The 22,587-nt window shown below is 37.3% G+C and overlaps 1 protein-coding gene across 1 annotated transcript; it reads right to left on the reverse strand.

Annotated features, from left to right (window-relative positions):
- Positions 1-4,502: 4,502 nt before the first annotated feature.
- Positions 4,503-13,149, reverse strand: LOC144444294 (solute carrier organic anion transporter family member 3A1-like). The gene is made up of 8 exons (XM_078133708.1): positions 12,579-13,149; positions 11,695-12,024; positions 9,184-9,364; positions 7,947-8,088; positions 7,274-7,434; positions 6,240-6,304; positions 4,869-5,158; positions 4,503-4,565 (listed from the first exon to the last, which is right to left on the reverse strand). The coding sequence occupies exons 1-8, from the start codon at positions 13,147-13,149 to the stop codon at positions 4,503-4,505; spliced, it is 1,803 nt and encodes a 600-aa protein (XP_077989834.1).
- Between the last annotated feature and the right edge of the window lie 9,438 nt (positions 13,150-22,587).

The following is a 22,587-nucleotide window of genomic DNA, read 5'->3' on the forward strand; positions in this document are numbered from 1 at the left end:
AGGTGAAGTGCCAGTCTGCTAGTTCCAAGTGTCTATCTTTATTGTCCTTAAAGTCTAAATAAAAGTCTTCAAGACGTGTTACCATGACCTAAAGGCTATTCTCAAAACATTGATAAATGATCACTATGAATCCTAGTTGTTTATTAGATGCAGGCTGTCGTCCCATGTACTCGAGTACGCTTGGAATGTTGTGTTGTCTGGATCCGATGTCCTTGAGAGAGTCTGGTGACCTTTAAGTCTAAGTGGAACGTGCGATGTAGTTAAAATATTGAATATACTAAAATTATGAATATGTCATCTGTGACACTATCACCTGCTCCCGAAGACAGTCTCTTAACTGACTGACATTAAAATCTAAACAGTTAAAATGGAAACGATAGTATTGAAGTCGAACGAATTCGAAATATATATTGTCAAAAGTTGTCAATAACTTAAAAGTAAACATTTCGATCAAGTTATCATAAAATAGCATGAAGATAAGAAGTAATTATTACTGTTTTATATTTAGTGTTAGAAAGATTAAAGTCATGGTACCCTTGAAAACTGAGATTGTTAAAATCGCAAAATCAGAATCAGATATTCTCATTTCGACAACATGCACTTCAACGAACAAATGACATCAGAATCGTAGAATAATTATATCCTGAGTTAAGTCTTGAATTGTGTACTTCTCAATCACATCACAAACATACGTTCGACTGGCCAGTCTTTTGAAATCATTCACACAAACATACTGAAGGGTTCCTGTCTAAAGAGCTTTACTGTCAATGTAAGAAGTAAAATTAGCTATGCAATGTGCTGTATTGTGCTTTGAGAATGTAGAGTGTCTTTTGCAAGCACAAGATGAATATTTCTTGTCAACAGATGTCGGTGGGGGGGGGGGGGTTAGTGTTTTTCATTTGTCAGAGGTGGGGGTTGGGGTTGGATTGTTTTATGGATGAATCACAGGGGGGTCACTATTTTTAAGTACAACACGAACAAGAAGTCACCGACCCACCCCCGGTCGTAAAAACTGATCCGTTATTGCAACTGCCGCAAAGTTCGCGGCAACGCAGAAAAACTACAGGGCACTCACACATACAACTTTCCCAAAAAGAAGTCCTAAAAACTATAATTGGGGAGTACAACAGAAATGATGGACTTTCACACGGTGATTTTTTGACGCTGCAGTAAAAGAAGCCGTGGTTTATAGCGACAATGATCAACTGACCCCAACACAGCTAGCTAGCATGAGCAGCAAACGTTGTACAGATGCATGCACTGAGTGAATGTGAATGAACGATTCAAAAGACCCGAGTAAAAGTTACTAGTCTCATTTAAATCTACTAGGATAACCAATATTTGACGTGGTTAAAGAGTATAATGTAAGAACGGGGAAAGATTTGTTGAACATTGGCTGATAAATGGGTACTGTACAGAGTATTAAAACTAGTACTTGTGATGGATGCAGTCGTCCCGGTGTTCTTAACTCGCGATCGTGCGCCCGAAGACACTGTGCTAAAAGGCCGTACTTGTGATTAGCGTTCAGCACAGGTTCAGTTCCTTGTAAAATCAAGATTATGGTAAACAATACTTCAATAACTACAAGTTGTGAATGGAATTAAGATTATCTCGAGTGAACTCACTTGAATCAGCCAATCTTGGCTTGTAACCATGGCCCAATTGAGGTAATCCACGTTGTAACCTACTTCGGCACTTGCTACAGATACTCACGATTGTATCGGACGCCCGGTCTGACGGTACAACAAATCCAAGTTTTTATGTTCATACATGTATCAATCCAATCTTGTTTGTAGGATGGCAAAACTAAAACGCAGACTGCGGTCGTCTCATGTGCTCGAGTACGCTTGGAATGTTGTGTTGTCTGGATCCGATATCCTTGAGAGAGTCTGGTGACCTTTCAGTCTAAGTGGGACGTGCGATGTAGTTAAAATATTGATTTATATTTACTAAAAATATGAATATGTCATCTGTGACACTATAACAAACATTTTATACACTGTCCCATTGATTAATCTTTTGCAATGTATTGAGTCACAAACAAGCTTTAAGGACTCGCTCAATGTTGTTTCACATTCATTTTCTAGTAAGAAGCCATGGTAAAATTGTTTTATAAATTCAAAATTCAAAATAAACACAAAACCCTTAGTTTATTTATATGGCCGTCCACCCCATCATAGTCTTAACCATCAACTGCACTTGACTAAACTCAACCTGATATTAAGTGGCTTATAAAAGATCCGATTACTTCCTTATATGTATAAAATCATTCCCTATCCTCATATCCTCACCCCCACACTGAGACGCCCGACGCGAATTGCCCAAGTAACCAAGTATTTTTTCACTGAACGCCATCACTTTGTTAAAGGGTGACACAAATTTTCAGCTCCGACATCAAAACAATATATATATATATAATATATATACTTTTATTTTCGCCCGCCCTTAATATTTTGTGGAACAGCGCCCTCTCTGTCAAGAACAAGGAAGTGTCTGGACACCTGTTCACAAACAGAGCATTTCTGTCATGACGGAAGTTTTTTGCAGGTAGGGGCTAAGCTAAGAACATGACAATTGTGTAGAGAAACTTGGAAAGGGCTTGTTACCAGGAATCCAATAAAAATAAGATAACAGAGAAACATGAAAATGATTTTGTATTTTGTCACTTTTTAAAAAAAAATCGACTGACCGACCCATACTTGCCATGAAAAAGTAATGAGAACCATAAATAGAATAGGTTAACCATAGTGAAAGTATACCGACTAATCAGAAAATGTATAAATCTTATTTTTGTTATGTACTTGAAGTATAGTACTGTATTGCCTTGGCGGAGATCGCTACTGAGGGACGAGAGCCATAGTGTACCATGGGGAAAAGAATTTACATTAAATATTTTCATGCCATGAATAATGTGTTATTAGATTTATCGTTGCAATCTGTCACGTTAAAAATTAAGTAGCTTGTCTGTCAGGTTAGGGTGAAAGGCTAATGTATACACCTGTCAAGGTATCACAACTTGCCTTCATTCACAACGTTAACCTAGAGGGCATTGGGTAATTCGGACCGTGAACCGCCTCCTAACCTATTTTCTCACCGCTGTTCTAATGCTGACCTAGACACACTGAGTCGATTCTAGACAGACCATGATAAAGCTGCCTTGTAAGCCTGTCACCTACAGATGTACATGGGTGAATGTCACGTGTCTGTTGTGGTTACAGGATACAAGACTTGCATTTGAGTCGCCAAATTTGAATTTTACGGGGAACCGTACGCGTACCCTAGACCAAAGTCGGACGAAATGAACGATGACAATATGATCGCCACTGTCATTGTTTCTGAGCATTTAATTTTGTGAAATACAATGTAGTACAGTACAGTTGTACAATATACAGCACACTACCCATTTTTATGTTGGCACAGCATTAGAAATATACACTAATTGTATACCAAAATAGAATGTTTTTAGCATCTTTGTGAAATCAATGGCTTTTATAAAGTATTTCTCAATCCTCATTGATAAATAAATCCCAGTCATTTTTTATATCTTGATAAATGATAGGGTAAATACATCAATATATATATATATATATATATATATATATATATATATATATATATATATATATATATATATATATATATATATATATATATATATATATATATATATATTTATACAAACAAGCCCATCCGTAAAGTTGCCCATGGGCGATCATTTGGCGGGTGGGCGTCTAATGGGTTTCTAAAGGGTTTTTCAGATTCACTATGGCAAGAATTTTGCCTTGTTATATTGGTAACCTTAGTTTTTATTTATGGTAGCTTATTTGAGAGGTAGTGTGGACGTCCTATGTCTACAGTCACGAGTCTGGCAGCGAGACTAGCCATTTTGTGACACATGTCAAATCAAGTAATATTTAGACAAAGGTGTTACCTCACATGCACCTTTATCTTTTATCAGTTTTCTAGTTGTGGAATACGTGTATATCCTGTTATAGTATACATGTTATGATATGTTATGATTTGTTTGACAACGCCGTGATACATACATACATGTATACATACATACATACATGTCTGTCTGTCTGTTATGTATGTCTATCTGTCTGTCTGTCTGTCTGTCTGTCTGTCTCTCTCTCTCTCTCTCTCTCTCACAATATTACACACATCAAGAATTAACATATATACTTTTCAACGAAGAGTAATCACCAACTTGAGTAGTCAGTCCATGCAATGAGCTTTAATATTATACACATTCAGAAAAGCCTAACATTGGTGGAGTCATGACAGGTGGAACTATATTCCACAAGTTCCTTGTATATATTCTTCACAACTTTTAAGAAAGTAAGTTGAGAAAATTCCACCTCATGAATTGTTACCGAGCTTGTACAAACGTGATAGCTAGATCCGAATATACCGGTACTATCAAGCATCAAAATATAAATTAACATGTACATTTACATAATGACTTCATTTGCATAATCAAACAGTTTGACTCCGTCTAATCATCCTCCATGGCGACCAAGCAAATCATGTAAATATTTTTCAAGCTCAATACCGGGTTGAAGCTGTTACAAAGACACGCTGTATAGTGAATTCAAATGAATATGGCCAGGTCACAGATCCAGTGAGTAGATAGTGAATGAAAGAGTGTAGCGGTGTCACAGATCGGGAGAGCGGAAGACAGGCTACTAAAATAATGGCACAGTAACACTATTTGGAGCTTTAAGAGCTTATATATTAGGATTTAATTGCTTCTTTTTAAACCTAAATAAATCTTGATGACCTACGGGCCATGAAATATATAAACTTTATGTTTGTCATCACATTGAAGTGTTTTGGGTATATGATTCATTGTATGCAACATTTACACTCGGTAAACCAATAGCATCAAAGGTTGGATTCACGTGACTCTCTTTTGCACCCTTATCATTTTCAGCCTCGCTTGGGTCTCCTCTTCTCTTCCACAGGATATACGTGATCAAGTAACATATGAACGCCCCTAACTTCATGAAAAATGTTAATACAATGAGGTTGAGGCGGAAGGATTGGGTGTCGTAGACCAAACATTCACCAACATCAGCACCTTCACAAAAGGTTCTCCATAAACTGCACGTCATATCAATCACTACACCATAGATCAACGGGACAGGAATAAAACCTATGAAATGAGACATTTAATATAAATTTATTAGGAAACGTATCAAGTAATTACTGAGCTAGAGGGGCGTACAAAATTACCCTCCCCATCCTCCCCATTCAGTTCTCCTTGGTAAATAATGACCATCCCCAATACTTTTTATCTATTAAGATCCCCCTTAACTTCCCCCACCTACATACGGCAAAAAGAAGATTTGAGGATTTAGACATGAATAATATAATTTTACTCCATCAAAAAGCTGCTTTTATGTGTATGATCTGAAGATATATACTATTCACGTTTAACAAGTAATGACAATTACTCCCATTTGTACTAAATAAAACAAAATATATGACCTGCTTTTTAAAAATACAATAAAATACTGCTTCGTTCAATGACAGTTTTATAATGCAACTACCTTTCGTACCCGGATGAAAATATGTACATAAAACTTAGATTGAAATTAAATATCAAAGCATTTTAACGGTTAGTCTTGCGCCCTCTTTCAACATCGTACAAAACGCTGCCTCATGTAATTGACTCCACTTGACATTATACATTATAAAAAGGTCAATGATATTCACTCCCCTTGGCCATAGCCCTTGTAGGAGATGGGTTGTGTCTACCATACTTTCAGTGCCCGGATGTTTCATATATGTTTGTATTAGACAATATCTATAAGGCCAAATAAAAAAAAAGTTGTTTGGTTCAGGTTACCTGACCCCATCTGGTTTTTCACGCCGACCCTAAACTTTTTTCGAGAGAGAAAAAAAAAAGAAAATCGCGAAAATTGTGAAGTCTCGCAAGAAATAGTGGATGCGGCAACTGACATCAACTGAAAAGGACAATATAAAATTGTTCTTCCAATCTGTAATGGCTGTACATCTGATGATCGAGAAGAAGCCAATGACACAGAGACCATATCAAAACAACAGAAAACATAACTACCTGAACTAGATACTGACATGAAAAAAACAAAAACAATTTAAAAATAAAATAAAAAATCTACCTACCCCCACCTATTTTAAAATTGAATGTAATCGGAACCACACAATTTTTCTTTACGCCTAAGTCTTCAATAATACAAATTTATATAACTTACCTAAACAACGATTTATTACAATTCTCAAACCAAGAGCGAAAGCCTTCTCTCCTGGTGGTCCAGACCTAAAGAAATGGAAACAATTTTTTTTCACGAAAATCAATGACATACAATACACAAGCCAAGTTTAGAATCAACGCATTCGAACACAATGTCGGTCTTTATACAGTGGTCATGACAACACTCGTCTACGTCATTATACGTCACCTGTCACCAATGTCGCATTCTGGTTGGTCGAGAGCCCTGCAGCCCAGATATGGAGGCGTAAACAAATCTAGCAGACAACTAAAAATCTAGCTGTAAGCAGCATTTCCATCGGGCACTTCCAATGCCAAATTTGTTGTTATCCGAACAAAATATCATCGTTGTTTACATTGTAACAGTTTTTTTTCAAATGTACGTATCATGTCAGAGGAAAATCGTCAAACATTTTGCACACAGACAACGTCGAACGTCCAGTGACGCGACGGCGAACCCACGGTCGGTCGTCATCATCACGCGATCGTAAACATCAATTCCTTTACGATATAACGGGAAGATGACCTCTCGCAGCAAGACATGGAACGCTATTTGGCAAAACCCCAGATACTTAGTTCTGCTGTTCGGAATGAAAATTTGAAGGTCGATTATTATTCACACTTTTCATAAATTTAGCTTCATATAATAAGTTTCCCTGAAAATATACGTGATCTAAATAAGGTGTCTGCCACTCCACTACTCTTGTTACGACTTGCACTAACAAGGTTCATTAGGCCAATAATATTGTCCTTGGTGGAAGAAAGAAAAATATTTGGCAATAATATATAATTCAAGCTTAATTAAATGACGAATAAAGATGAACAAAATGTTGTTGAGAGTTAACGTTGTCAATTAAAATATCCATTAATAACACATTATACAATGTGTCCCCCACTCTTAAGACTTTTAATCGTACGAGCTCCAACGAAATTCAAACTTTCGAGAAGTAATGACAAACATGTGTGATCGATAAAACGTCCGAAAAGCTAGAGACAATACATAAAGACATTTCTCACCTCATAGTCAACATTAAGCATGGAGTCTCAGTAAGGCCATTGACAAAGGTGTAGAATGCTAAAGTGACCAAAAACGGATATAAGTAAGAACATGAATTTCCTTCGTAGCACATCCCGATGGTGGCCACTTTTCCCGGAATACAGTTGCAGTCCGTGTAGGTCTAGGCATTCGAATATAAAAATGTGTACATGTAACATGTTAATTGACAGAAGCTGTTTCAGATTTTGATGTAACTGTTTCGTAGTCCTTAATTATTAAACACACTGCATACATTGGAGTGAAAATGTTATCTTCGAATTTAAATCTCGTATTTGCGTGTACTTTACATTGCATAAGAGTTTGGGTGCAATATTTCTTTGGCCATACGTTTAATTTAACTTTGACTATACGAGAGCATGGATGTAATCGTAACAATGGTAACTCGTCTTCAAGAGGAACTAGCCTAACAGCTCATACAGCAATCTATCGACCGTCATCATTGTCAGCGATGCGATCCGTTACCCAGTCTCCACAGCGGGTTCAGACTTCCACCACCTCCAGAGACTGCAGATGTTAGAGCCTACATTGGAGTCTGGGTAATTGGGACTACCTGTTTGTCAGCAATAGCGTATATGGTGATGAAAGGTCGAATGTCAATGAGTAAAGACACAATGGAAATATTTCCTAGCTTACATTATTTGACAGTAGCTGACTGCATCCTGCATGACATGGTGATGCATAGGAATTGCCATCTGAACCACAAACAGGGTCAAAGAGATCAACAGAGCAAGAACAGTTCAGATTGCAGGGTTGGTTCTTGCTGATACTGTCCACACTGTAAATAAAACGGTATAAACACATGGTGAAATGTGAAACAAATGATAAAAGACATTTGATATAATTATATATTAAGCTAACTGTCCAATCTGTTGGATAAATCTTATTAAAAATCGAAAGATGTATTTAACTATAAAGCCTGAACACTACTACTTGGCTGGTTTCGGCTCTGACCTAGATACGTCAACCCACGCCTGGACATTGCTAACTATTTTATATCAAGTCTGACATTAGATAACGATTACACATATAGCAACGTCTAAGACTGAACTCAGGTAGTTCAAAGTCCATCAGGAAATCTACCCCTTTGTGACAGACTGATCCTGTCTACTGATGGCGCTGTTTATGCGGCCCTACTCTACCCTTTTTATTCCAATTACATGGTGACACTGACGTCACTGTACTGCTGACGTCACCTGACACAGCGGGTAGATTTAAAACCTATTTAGAATTTTGAATTTACAAAAGTTTGATGGACGACGCCTCATCTGAGTAAAATATTGAATTAAAAAGTCTCGGCGTGCGTTGAAGCATGCAGATTATATAGCCAGTATGAATCAAGCCAAGACTCTAGGCTCTTAGCAATACATTGGTCAAAATATATCCCAACCCTTTCCCCAATAAACACAAAGAGTACACATATATTTGGGAATTTGTGATGTCATCACAAGAGGTTTTCCCCTTAATCCATGCTTGAAATATGGCAACAAATGGTGGAACATGTTAAGAGCAGTGCAACCTCTTTACAATTAAGCTGTGAATACATTTCCATGATAATATTTTATCACCCAATTAATATCAAGTTTATATATAAAGTTTACTACCCAGTTCGTACTATAAAGCAGACAAACTTGGGTTGATCTAATATTATAGAGCAATGGGAGACAAAAAATGGTATAATGCTAGTCGAGTCTGACCCCAATTTATGTTGATAGGACTTATCAATACAAATGTACAAAAGGTAGAAATAAGTCTGACTGTAATTTTCCTTTAAGTTGATAACAATACATTGTAATCAATAAAAAATGCAATTAAAGCACGCAACTTCGCCAGATTGTACTTTTTAAGAAGTATAGTGTAATTCAACACTTACCCAACGCCACTTACATCGTAATCAATGCAATGAAACGGATACAGCATAGCGGGAGTCACAGCTCCAAGAGCAAGGCAAATCATCATAAATTTCGCAATTGCAACTGACCCCAGTTTGTATTTTTTCAAGATAACTCCCCCAACTAAAGACGACAGGCCACCTGCTATGTTGTTGAATAATCCTAATAAAATGACAAAAGATTGCAGAGTTGATAAAAAGAGAGAAAATAATGACATTTAAGAAATATGAATGAATTGTTGTGGCACATAAGAGACTGTGATATCTGTGTGTGTGTGTGTGTGTGTGTGTCTGTCTGTCTGTCTGTCTGTCTGTCTGTCTGTGTGTCTGTGTCTGTGTGTGTCTCTGTCTCTGTCTGTGTCTGTGTGTCTATATCTGTGTCTGTATCTGTGTGTGTCTGTGTCTGTGCCTGTGCCTGCGACCGTGTGTGTTCGTGCCTGCGCGCGTGCACGTGTATTACGAAAATCCGAGCACTCGCCAAAGATTTTCTAACAGGACGTACATGTTGACGCACATGTCGTCTGTATTGTCATGAAGTGTCGATAGGTGTATCATACCTGTATAAATATTTGCCATTATAGGTGTCAGTCCGAACTGTACTTCGAGGTATTTTGGAACGAATGAACCCAAACCAACCATAGAGCCCAGTTCGAAGCCATAACCTATTATTAATACCATGTAGTATGGGTTGATGAGGAATCTCCAGAACAGCTTTAGAATTTCTGAAAAATAACTTAACCTTATTAGTTTAAATGTTCTTTGCCTTCTAAGTTCCGTAATTTAACAAGGTGCATCATTCCCTTTATTAAATCATCATTATCATGTCATCATAATTTTTAAATATTATGTGCTTAAAGGCGGCCAAGTGGGTATTTATTTTGGATTTTTAATTAATAAAGCAACTTTAATATAGTTTTCTGCATTGTGATAAAATACATCAAGCATAGCCAACCGGGTCATGTTTGTAACTCAGCAAGTTACAAAATACTAGCACGTATATGATTGTTACCTACATACATGGAGTGGTTGGTAAAAAAAACTGGGTAAACACAAGTAGTCACGAGTAATCAAACCCTTGTGACAGTTGTTGTTCAGAAATGCCTCTGATAAGAATGTTGGTTGTCGGTGGCCCGAGCGGTTAAACCACTTGCCTCTTACCATTGTGGTCTGTGTTCGAACGAGTCTTGCTGTCAACGTGATTTCTTACTAATATAAACCACGTCTGGTCAAAGTCACCCAGTCAGCACAAAAAGTTGTAATCAGTGAACCCCAGCTGCTATATAGTGAGGTAAACAGTGTATAAGTAGCATCCTGAGCAGATAAATATACCATATTTGAATATTACATAACTACCCCAATAAACACTAACTTTATGAGGGACTGTGTTATTGGTTAGAATTTTGTGATTGGTTAACAAATAAAGACATGATGTTAATGACTGTGTGGATGGCTGTGGATGAATTTTAAATTGCATTTCATGCATCTCAGAACTTCTAGAGTAAGGACTTTGACTATTCTGTGAGAGGAGGTGTAAATGGTAACGAAACTGTATAGGAACTAGACTAGATTCGAACCATTCGGGATTTGATTAAATTCACCACGCTGAAAGTAAGAAGAGTGCCGTTCACTTTGACGGTACCGAACAATGCAAGTTGCCCTCACCCCCCCCCCTGTACTGCGGTTTCCTCTTGCCCTAACACTGTACCTTCCTCCTTCTATTGGGAAATGCCTGTTGGATGGTTAATGAATAAACAAATAAATATATAAATGAACAATCAAATAACATGTCATTTTATCAGTGGTAGACAATTTCAACTGGCTTTGAAGGTGACGAAAAGTCTTCTCCTTGTCACACTATCAAACTGATAAACTTTGATAAAAAACAACAGTAGGTGCCCCAGATGTAGATGCATGCCATATATTTGTATCCGTGTGTTTATGTCTGTACAATTTAGTCATATAGCATATGATGATATGACTAACTTTCACAGACATAAACAAACCGATAAGGACATGGCATGAACTGAGATCGAAGACGCCGGCACCCAATGTTATTTTGTATCAATGTATGTCTGCTTGATATTATGATAAGGAGAGGAATTCTCGGGACTTTCAAAGTCTGTTGTAATTGTCTACGACGCTCTGATCGACAGCACTTCTACACAACTAGTGCAATGGTTGTATATGATAAAGTTTATAATATAACGGAAAGTGACATAACCAATTTATGGAGACAGGATGTGACATGTGATTACTCGTGTTTACCCAGTTTTCTTTAGAGGTATTTTCTTGTAGCAACAAACTTGTATTGTATCAATTGTTGAGATACAAACACGGGGCTTAGTTTTGTTGTTTCACGTTATTATTCATTTAGTATAATAGTAACACATAGTAAATTATTTCGCCCATTTCTCATCCATCTATGGCCACGACCTCGTGTCAAATGTATGAGTTTTGACGTCATCAGTGGTTAAATCCTAATGATGTCTTTACCTTTGACCTTGAACAATAGCCTGTTACCAACATTCATATTCTCTCTTTGTCCCTTTTCCTTATTCTTCTCATCGCCACACGCATCAGATCTGTCAGGTTTGTATGTTGACAATCTCCTCGGGATGAAGAAGAAACACGATGCCACTAAGACAGCAGCTGATGCTCCACAGACCTTTCCTAACCACCAAGCTCCAATCCATTGTTTGTCGGAAGAGTTCAACTCAACGGACGATACATCCACAGTGTTGAAATCAACGTAGAGAAGCAGGCATGCAGCTCCCAGGAAATTTGCAGCAATACCGCCACCTCCCCACATCGTGCTCATTATGCCTACACAAGGTAGAAATTTGGTACAAAAAAATAAACAAGAAAAATGTTCTACACTTACTGCCTATATATCCAACCACTTGCAAATCATGCTTTTAAATTGTTTTATTCATCTATACATGTCATGGCACAGTCCCTCTTTTACGTGAGATTCGTCCAAATACCCCGCCAAAAAAACACACATTGTGTCAAGACAGAGAGAGAAATTCATGGAGTCACTGCAAGAGGTTTCCCATACACCATTGCAGGAAATCATCAAAATGCGGCTGAGCACATGTCAAGTGCAGTACGGCTGCTTTGTAAGATTTCAAATTTGAATAAGTTATAACCTGCTATTTCGATCATCCACAATCACATTACGTTGCTAGCAGTAACCGATACTAGTCAAGTATACCAAAAGGCAGAAGTATGCCTGGCAAGGTCGACTTTCCCTTTACATATAAAACGGGTTGAAATGTTAATGACAAGTGCTTCTATCTATACCATAAGATTAATGAATTTCGCAAAAAAAAAGACAGACATGAGTGGTCATGTTTTAGACAAAGTCTTGTACTTACCGAGATATAGTGATGACGACTCAGGTTTGGAATGGTCATCCACGAAGGATGACCCAAGGGAATAGAGGGCGCTGTAACCTGCACCAGTGAAGCAAACACCTATAGCTAATAACATATATGCCACCTCACTGTCTTTTGAAGCCTGGCTCTTGTCATTGTTGCATTCGGGGTCCAGCGTGAAATTCTGAGGGCACACGTTCGTTTCTCTGGTACCATTCGTTACCTCATTACTGCCGCTGTAGGCGTATTGTCCGAGAATAAAATGCGGAAGCGCTCCGATAAAATGGCCTAATGCAACAGTTATAAGCCCACAACCAATCCAGCGAGGACGACTGCTGCTTGGACGACCGCCAAGGTAAGAAACAGGCATGATAGTTAAGAGAACACCTGCCTGTGCGATACTGGAAAGTGAACTGAGTTGTGCGCTGTTTAAATTATAACGCCTTTCAATGGTAGTTAATACAGTGGACGAGTAAGCTGACATCAGTGCATATAGCAAAATAGTTAAAGTGAACAACGTGGCGAAACAACGAACATCCCCAAAGCATAATATCGGCTTCTTTCCCGCCATTTTTGAGACATTTAATATCTCCGTTGACTGCTCTGACGTTTAGACTGAAAGAGGGGTTCAGCTTCTCTTTAATCCTAGGGGAAAAATATTGAAGATAAAAATCACGACTTTACAAAACAACGACATATTCCACCATAGAAAATGATACCCATAAGCTTAGTATGAATTATATACACGTGGAAAACTGATAATCGCCAATTACAACCTAGAACATTAATTTTATTTATCAATTTTGGATTTTTAGTTTATAAAACGGTTTTATTATGGCTCCCTACTTGGAAAAATGAATGTGAAACAACATACTTTAGACATAGTCTGTGTTTGTAACTCAATAGATAATCAAAAAAATCTTGCAAAAAGTTAAGAAATGTGTAAAATGTTTGTTATTGTACAAATAACAAACATTTTACATACATTGATTAATCCTTTGCAATGTGTTGAGTTACGATTTGGTCAATGTTGTTTCACATTGATTTCTCAAGAAGGAAGCCGTGAAAATTTTGTCTTATAAATTCAAAATTCAAAGTAAATACAAAAATCCTTAACCACATGGCTACTTTAACAGAGTCTTAACCATCAATTACAGTCTTGACTAAACTCAGCCTGGTATGTGACCTATAAAAGATCCGTTTGATTCCTTATGCGTATATGTCAAGAATATCCGAACCCTACAATTCTGCACCCTTCACTGAGACCTTCGAATACCCAAGTAACCAAGTATTTTTTTCACAGGAATCTCACTTTGTTAAGGGTGACATTAATCTTTTTCCAGTTTCTCAATACCCGACCTAATCTAATTTTCAGCTCCGGCATCAAAAAATAAAATTAAAAAATAAATATTTCCATGGTATGAATAATGTGTTATCAGATTTATCGTTGCACCCTGTCACATTAAAATTAGGTAGCTTGACAGTCTGGTTACGGTGAAAGGCTAATATATACACCATGCTGTTACCTGTCTCCAATGACAACCTAGAGGGCAAGGAGATATTCGGACCATGAACCGCCTCCTAACCTATTTTCTCACTCCTGTTCTAATGTTGATCAAGACTCATGACAGGCCAGATAAAGCTGTCTTGTAAGCCTGTCACCTATAGATGTACATGACTTTGTGTAAGTGTCACGTGTCTGTAGTTGTGGTCACAGGATAACTAGACTCGCCCAAATTGAATTTTACGGGGGAACCCTAGACCAAAGTCGGGCGGAATATTACCATAATGATAATATTATCAACATGCTCATAGTTTCTGTGTGAAATACAATGTAGTACGTAACAGTACAATTGTACAAGAAGTACCCACTGCCCTTTTAATTTTGGCACTGGATGCGTTAGAAGGATACACTACTTGGATACCAAAATATAATGTTAACTTTGTGAAATCAATGGCTTTAAGGTATTTCTCATTGGATTTGTTTACGACACACGTCACACTAGTAGCCATTGCAGTAAATCTGGCTTCCATGGCATTGCCTATATATTAAAGGGGTCGAGTCTGTCTGATACCACATGTTCACCTCAGTAATCCTTATTACACTATAATATATGAATACATGAACTTTTAACATAAATGCTAAATAAGAATACATTTCAAGTTGTACCCTTAGGAAGCTTTTCGGAGATGTAATTTACCGGCTGTCTGTAGAATCAATGACCTCGTTTTTGAGTTCGTTAGAAATGACCACCTGTAGGACCTGGGGTAAATACACAACGCCAAGATTTGCCAAGATTTATAACTATATTTTAAAGAATTCGCGTGATGTACAAATGATGAAAATGAGTTTTCTAGATTCCCTAATTACAATGAGATGTAGCTAAGATAAAACACATTCCTTCCCCTTTAAGCTGTGAATACATAAATATAACGTCGTGAACTTTGAAGATTATCCAAGTCGATTAGATTAACATAAACCCTTTTCAATTATTTGACAGAGCTTCAGCTTTCATTGTCCTTGAAGATAAAGGTCGAAGAGGTATAATTCTTAAAAACTTCAAGTAATGAACGTTAAAACTTAAGCTTTGTCTTACCTCAATTATTAAGACAACACTTACCTTGATCAAATTAGCAGAATGGAAGGGGGTGTGCCACACAATAAAACTCTCTTCATATTTCATATTTTAACATAACCAAGGTAAATGAAATATTATATAGATGGGCGAGTCTAATTTGATGAGGGTAACACGTTTTGTTGAATATACCACATGATAGGATATATACACACATAGGTATAGTTTGCATGTCGAGTATGTATCCCCTAAGGATCTACAATGAATCCACTTTTTCTTGTCGATTTGATTTCGTCACTCTTATAATCAGATCCCCTTAACAAGTTATCTAACACCCCTTTTCATTTGAAGAGTGTTCTCGCCTTATTTTTCAAGGTTTAACTTGGTCAGAATCTGTCTAGTTTGTACTGTTGTTATCTGATATAATACCGACATATATCAATATTGGTAAAAACTTAACCTGCATTTACCGTATGGTAATTTTCTGTGTTCAAATGTCAAAAAGCGATTCATGCCTGAATTGTTTGCTGACAAGGTCACACTGCTGGGTCAATCCGATTAAAATCTGATGTTGGAACTTGGAACGTAGCTTGATTGTTAGTACCCCTCTTTGTATATATATATCTCGCCCTCGGTCCTTTACTCAACTTTGAAACCCTGTATTAAAAAAATAAAAAAAAATACCTTCGGCGCTTGATATGTATTTTCCTGCAAGGATTTATGGGAACCCTTTGATTCATGCAAATTCATGCAAATTCTTTCATTCAAATTCTGACAACTATCATCGTATAATTAGATACCTAAATTTGAAGTAGCAATGATTAAATGACATCAATAAAACAATAACTTTTTCTAGGCTGAGTCAAAGCATTTTCTCACACCAAGAATCACGTTTTTCAACCCAAAGTGCACATCTCTGATGCGATCATTTTCATTTCAACAATTTCACATCCACACGCCCTAAGTAATGTCTCAACGAAATACCAAGGCAATTGGTTGGTAATTTTTTACTTTAAGATGTTTACACACACACACACACACACACACACACACACACACACACACACACACACACACACAGAAATACTAGCTACTAACCTTTTCAACCTGCTGTATGTATGTATGTATGTATGTATGTATGTATGTATGTATGTATGTATGTATGTATGTATGTATGTGTGTGTGTGTGTGTGCGTGCGTGCTCGTGCGTGTGCCGTGCGTGCGTGCGTACGCACGTACGTATGTATGATTAGTATTAATAATGAAACGACATTTACCACATCGAGTACGATCGCTTGAAAAACATTAACTTCCAATCCATTTTGTTCTGTATGGACCACCATATCTCTAACTAAGATTATTATCACGACGCCAAGCGTTATGGTGCTTCAGGAAATAACGAATTGGTTACCCTATGAATTAAAACGTAAGATATTAAAAAGCTTGACTATTATATATGTTTTTAACTCTGGTGGAAAAGGGATGGTATGTATATAGCCAATATGGGACGATCGTTATTACTCTTCCCTTGACAAAGATGACACCACCTGTAAAAAACACATTGTAATGTCTGGTTTTATTGACCCCTAGTGGTATGAATACATTATAAAATCATTCTGATTCTGATTGGTATAGTGGCATGTAAAGTCACTTTACTATGTTAGAGAACTTAGGTGCCCATACTATACGGTACCCTGGATTAGTGCTCTGTGCGCCGACAGCTCACCAGTGTCAGTGTCTGACAAGTGACTGGCGCCCTCAGCGATGACCAAGAAAGGCTAATACAGGGGTGCGTTCGATTATGCTTCCCCGGGGAGCCTCAGACCAGGGTTACTGACGTCACTTGGGCACCTCGGGGCGTGTGAAAATCGAACGCATTTTATTGCATTTGGGGAACACCTGGGAGCCTATAATTAAATCCGTGATTCACGATAAATAATTTGGTCCGTCTTTCCAATATATTTAGACAATTTGAAGTGAAAAATTATTTCCTCACTAGATGTGGAAAGATATCCTCAAAATACGGTATAATTCTTACGGAAATTGATAACAATAACCAATCACATGTCGTCCCCATCTTGGGTCAAGTCAGGTCAGGTCAATCCCCAAGCTGCCCCGGCCCTGTTCCATGAGGAGGGTCGACTTGGGGCGCCCCGAGTGTGACGTCATGTAGTAATCGAACGCAACTTGGGGCAACACGAGGTGCCTCGAGGCACCCTGTGTTGCATAATCGAACGCACCCCTGTTGCCACTAAAACACAAACCGCTGCTCCACAGACCTTTCCCAACCACCAAGCTCCAATCCATTGTTTGTCCGAAGAGTTCAACTCAACGGACGATACATCCACAGTGTTGAAATCAACGTAGAGAAGCAGGCATATCAGCTCCCAGGAAACTTGAAGAAATTGCTCCACCTCCCCACATCGTGCTCATTATGCCTACACATGGGGAAATTTGATGAAAATATTCTAGAATTTTTTTTAATGTTTGCTGACCATATCTTACCTGACCAACTTGCAAAACACCTTCTATTTATCCGTCATATGCATTGAAGGCACATTCCCTCTTTTATGAGAATATCCAACATTAGTATGCGATTGGGTGCCATAATCCCCCAGAAGCTAAGAAGCACTGCCAATATGCAGTGCAATTAATATCGTAGGAGAGATGTTTCCATTTAGATAAATACAGGTATTAAAGATTAGTGTAACCAAGGTGAATTTTTCCAGTCAATACAAAGTTAGGAAAACAGGAAGAGAACAACAGTTTGTGCAGTTTATGAAAGTTTGGTTATTTCTTTGCTTTAATCATAATCGAGCAATCAATCAATCAATCAATCACTTAGTTATTCAATTACATGATGGCTGCCCTGTACAGCCGACATTTGAAATAATTGCCTAAATTTGTAATAACGCCGATATTTGTAATAAAAATCACGTTTTTCATGTAATAAAACTGCCCCCCCCCCTGTGAATATACTGACATTGGCTATTGCTAAGGACGTGGTCAAGGTTGCCAGGAACAGTTGCTTCATCATTCATGCATCAGGAGTTATGAATTTATAAAACGACAGCATACATTACCGTATGTACTATATATTTGAAGTGTCTTGCGACAAAAATGTGCCATGTATGATGCTTTAGACACTGAAATATAACAATGGCAGTTTACTATGTGAAAAAAGAAGTGTACATGTATAATCATAGCTATAATAGCTTGATTGATGTGTTGTTAGATATATCATCACGATCTGTTACCAATAAGTAGCTTGCCTGTCAGTTTAATGGTGAAAGGCCAATGTACAATATGTTTCATTCAAATCCCACAGGACAAGGTAAAACGTGTCAGTTAGTTCATTTAGACCATGAACCGCCCCCTGACCGAATCTCCTCGCCTGGTCTAAGGGAGACGTCATTATACAGCTTGGGGTTCGAAGGATATAGATAAGGGGTGTCACTCGTCAAAACCATTAACCCAATACTCTCGTTCCTGATCTAAAATAATGTAGATGTAGACTTGGGATCAATTAACCGACTCTGGGCGAAACAGATAAAACTGGATGATAAGCGCGTCATTTTCAGATCAAAGTGTCGTCACGTGTCTGCTGTGGTCACGTGACACTAATGTACCATTTGATAGAACCAATGTTCTGATTTATTTGAGCCACCTTTTGGACTTGGGGTAAATACATCATAGCTAAAAGTCTATTCCTTGACAAGAAACTTCGTCAATAGAGCTCAAACCTCCTCAATTGTCACACTCTTTACCATTATAAATCTTTGAAAATCTAGATACATGTACCATTAAGTGTTACTTGGACTCTCAAGGACATTGGTATTTGCCCTCAAGCGTGCCATAAGAACATTAATTTCTGTGTATACGTTGTAACACTAGAAATTACATATTTAATTATTTGGTCCTACGCATTGTTGGAATGCAAAATTTTGAACTACACCTATTATACATGATGTATCCCTTGATTGGAAAATTAACTATTTAAAACTATATGAACCTTAGTGTTTGCATAGTTAACATATTGCCTAATTATTAAAAAAAAACATTAATTATGCAAATTATAAACTATATCAACAAGCTTTAAAGGACACATGACACACACACTTCTTTACCATCAATGCATACTCTAAATTTTCTGAAATTTAAAGCGTACATTGTAAGCTTAAGGTTATTGCCTAATTATCAAAAATGATTATGCAAATTAAACGTCATAGAAAATAAATCAAACACGTGTGATTTGTTATAGTTGATATATGTACCAAATTAAATGAAATCTGAAGATTGCATCCTTAAGATATAGCCTAATTACAGAAAATCATTAATTATACAAATCACTCATTAAAACTAAAACACTATACCAACAGGCCTTGTAGGATATGTGCTTTGTCATTGTTATGTGCCAAATTATCTGGAATTCGAAATGTGCACTCTTGAGATATAGCTTAATTTCAGAAAATCATTAATTATGCAAATTAATCATTACAACTAAAAGCTATGCCATCAGGCCTTGTAGGATATGCGTGCTTTATTATGGTTGATGTATGTGCCAAGTTATATTGAATTTGAAACTTAAATTCTATATAGCCTAATTACTTGCTTGCAATATTACGATATGGCCTAATTACCTAAGACCATCAATCATGCAAATTATTCATTAAAACTATACACGAGCCGACATATGCACTTTGCCATGGTTAACACATATACCAAATTATGTTGAATTTGAAGCGAGCATTCTTAAAATATACAATTACTAACTAACCAGCCTAATTACTACAAACCATAAATTATGCAAATGACTAATTAATGTTCATTTGCTGTTTACAAAAAGCTAAACAGTTCTTGTGTTTAGCATATGGAAGATGGGTGGCAAGTGTCATTAGAATCGATGCAGTAGTTTTTGAGATATCGTGTCCACAGACAGACACACAAAAGCATAACACTATGCCCTCCCTTTATAGGAGGTAATCAATCTTGAAAATGATTTCAAATGGCAATATATACAAACTATTTACATAAGGTTGGGTATACTCAAAAATCATTATTATAAAAAATGGGTTACCATGGAAACCAGACTAAATTGTTTACAATAGAAAATACATTATAATAATTATTTATACAAAACTTCTGCATATACATATGAGAGATGACCATGTTTCACATCATTTGACGTAATCTACTCAAATGTTGCTCAGTTACCATGGTAGCCAATATAGTGTAGTAACACTCTACTAAAACCACTTTGGTTTGTTTGGCAGAAAATTGACATTTATTCAAAGGTTAACATATAGTGCTCATTCAAAGTACAGCATCAGGAACAATAATTGTGGACAATAAAAATATTCATAAAAATCAAAAATTGCCATAAAGTAACATACAGCTTTCCCTTATAAAATGGAAAAGTGTCACTGTTCTCCAAGCAAAGTAAAGTACAACTGTTCCACAGTCAAAGTAAAGTGTATCTGTTCCACAGTCAAAGTAAAGTATAACCAACCGTTCCAACACACACACACACACACACACACATACACACACACACACGTGACACACACACACACACACACACACACACAGAAATACTAGCTACTAACCTTTTCAACCTTTTCAAGGTTTATTTATTTATAAATGAACCTTTTCAACCTGTGTGTATGTATGTATGTATGTATGTATGTATGTATGTATGTATGTATGTATGTATGTATGTATGCATGCATGCATGCATGCATGCATGCATGCATGTATGCATGTATGTATGTATGTATGTATGTATGTATGTATGTATGTGCGCGCGTGTGCGTGCGTGCTCGTGCGTGTGTCGTGCGTGCGTGCGTACGTACGTACGTATGTATGATTAGTATTAATAATGAAACGACATTTACCACATCGAGTACGATCGCATGAAAAGCATTAACTTCCAATCCATTTTGTTCTGTATGGACCACCATATCTCTAACTAAGATTATTATCCCAACGCCAAGCGTTATGGTGCTTCAGGAAATAATGAATTGGTTACCCTATGAATTAAAACGTAAGATATTAAAAAGCTTGAATATTATATGTTTTTAACTCTGGTGGAAAAGGGATCGTATGTATATAGCCAATATGGGACGATCGTTATTACTCTTCCCTTGAGAAAGATGACACCGCCTGTAAAAACCACATTGTAATGTCTGGTTTTATTGACCCCTAGTGGTATGAATACATTATAAAATCATTCTGACTCTGATTCTGATTGGCATAGTGACATTACTATTGCAGATAGTAAAGTCACTTTACTATGTTAGAGAACTTAGGTGCCCATACTATACGGCACACTGGATTAGTGCTCTGTGCGCCGACAACTCACCAGTGTTGTGTCAGGTGACTGACAAGTGACTGGCGCCCTCAGCGATGACCAAGAAAGACTAATGCAACACAAGCACGTCTTGTCTTGACTAGACCCTCTGGGTTTGACTCCAACAAATTGAGGTGTTATAAAGTTGAGACTCATAGCCGTATCTTGATACCTACATCTGGACGAAGATATTATCTGGATCATACCTACCTAACCATGCTAACAGCGATTACTTTAGGTAAGACAACTTTCGAATCGTTGTTCAGGAAAAGTGTTTCACTGAAAAATTCTGTAGTTTTGGTTGCGTGGTCGCGAGACGACCGAATGCTCCCGGAATTTCGTGCTAATTACGTTTAGTGTTATCCCATAATTACAATTAGTATTAGTCCGACGATTTTCTACTAAATTTTAACAAACTCGTCACTTGTTTCGAACCAAAAATCCCCGCGCAAACTAGCAGATTTGAAAAAAAAATCACGGTTTTCACTGAGCAGGTGCCTCCGCCATCTTTAAAATTTCCCGCCCATGTGGGCATGACCAAAATGCTACGTCACAGGTGTTGAATGCTGAAGTTGTCGATCCTCGCTACCTACGCCTACTCGCCAAATTCACCCTATCACTTGTGAATCAAACACTACATTATTCAATGTTAAACTTTATATATTGGTATTTCTTGCAGTTACAGCAAAATTAAAGTAATTTTGACAGTGCTAAAGCAAATTCAGAAGTTTTCTTTGTTTAGTGCAATAGATTCTTTGAATAAATTAACACAGCGCTGAATAAATTAAATATTCCGTCTCCAGTTGTATTTATATATAATAATATAACGTTGGTTTTATATAGCACTTTCCCACTTTGTGCTCAGAGCGCTTTACAATTATTACCGCTGGCATGGATCTATAGCAGCACAATGGCCCTATATACTTCATCAACGTTTAATTTCCTGGGGAAATGTCGGAACGAAAAAGGGCACAAAAACAGACGAAAAAGCCGTGAAAATCACATCAAATGCTACAATTATTGCAGCTTGGAGGGAGTAACCTACTTTGGTGGTTTTCCCTAACTAATTAATTATTCTGTCAAT

This window comes from Glandiceps talaboti, chromosome 13, assembly GCF_964340395.1.
Source record: "Glandiceps talaboti chromosome 13, keGlaTala1.1, whole genome shotgun sequence".
Classification (NCBI taxonomy): domain Eukaryota; kingdom Metazoa; phylum Hemichordata; class Enteropneusta; family Spengelidae; genus Glandiceps; species Glandiceps talaboti.

Bases quoted from the DNA above. Each gene is read 5' to 3' on its own strand.
- LOC144444294 (XM_078133708.1), bottom strand. From the start codon at position 13,149: ATGGCGGGAAAGAAGCCGATATTATGCTTTGGGGATGTTCGTTGTTTC. The intron at 6,305-7,273 runs GTGAGAAATGTC...CCATTTCTTTAG, and splicing joins TGCTTAATGTTGACTATGAG to GTCTGGACCACCAGGAGAGA. The intron at 4,566-4,868 runs GTAAATGTTGCA...TCTTTGTAACAG, and splicing joins ATGCTATTGGTTTACCGAGT to CTTCAACCCGGTATTGAGCT.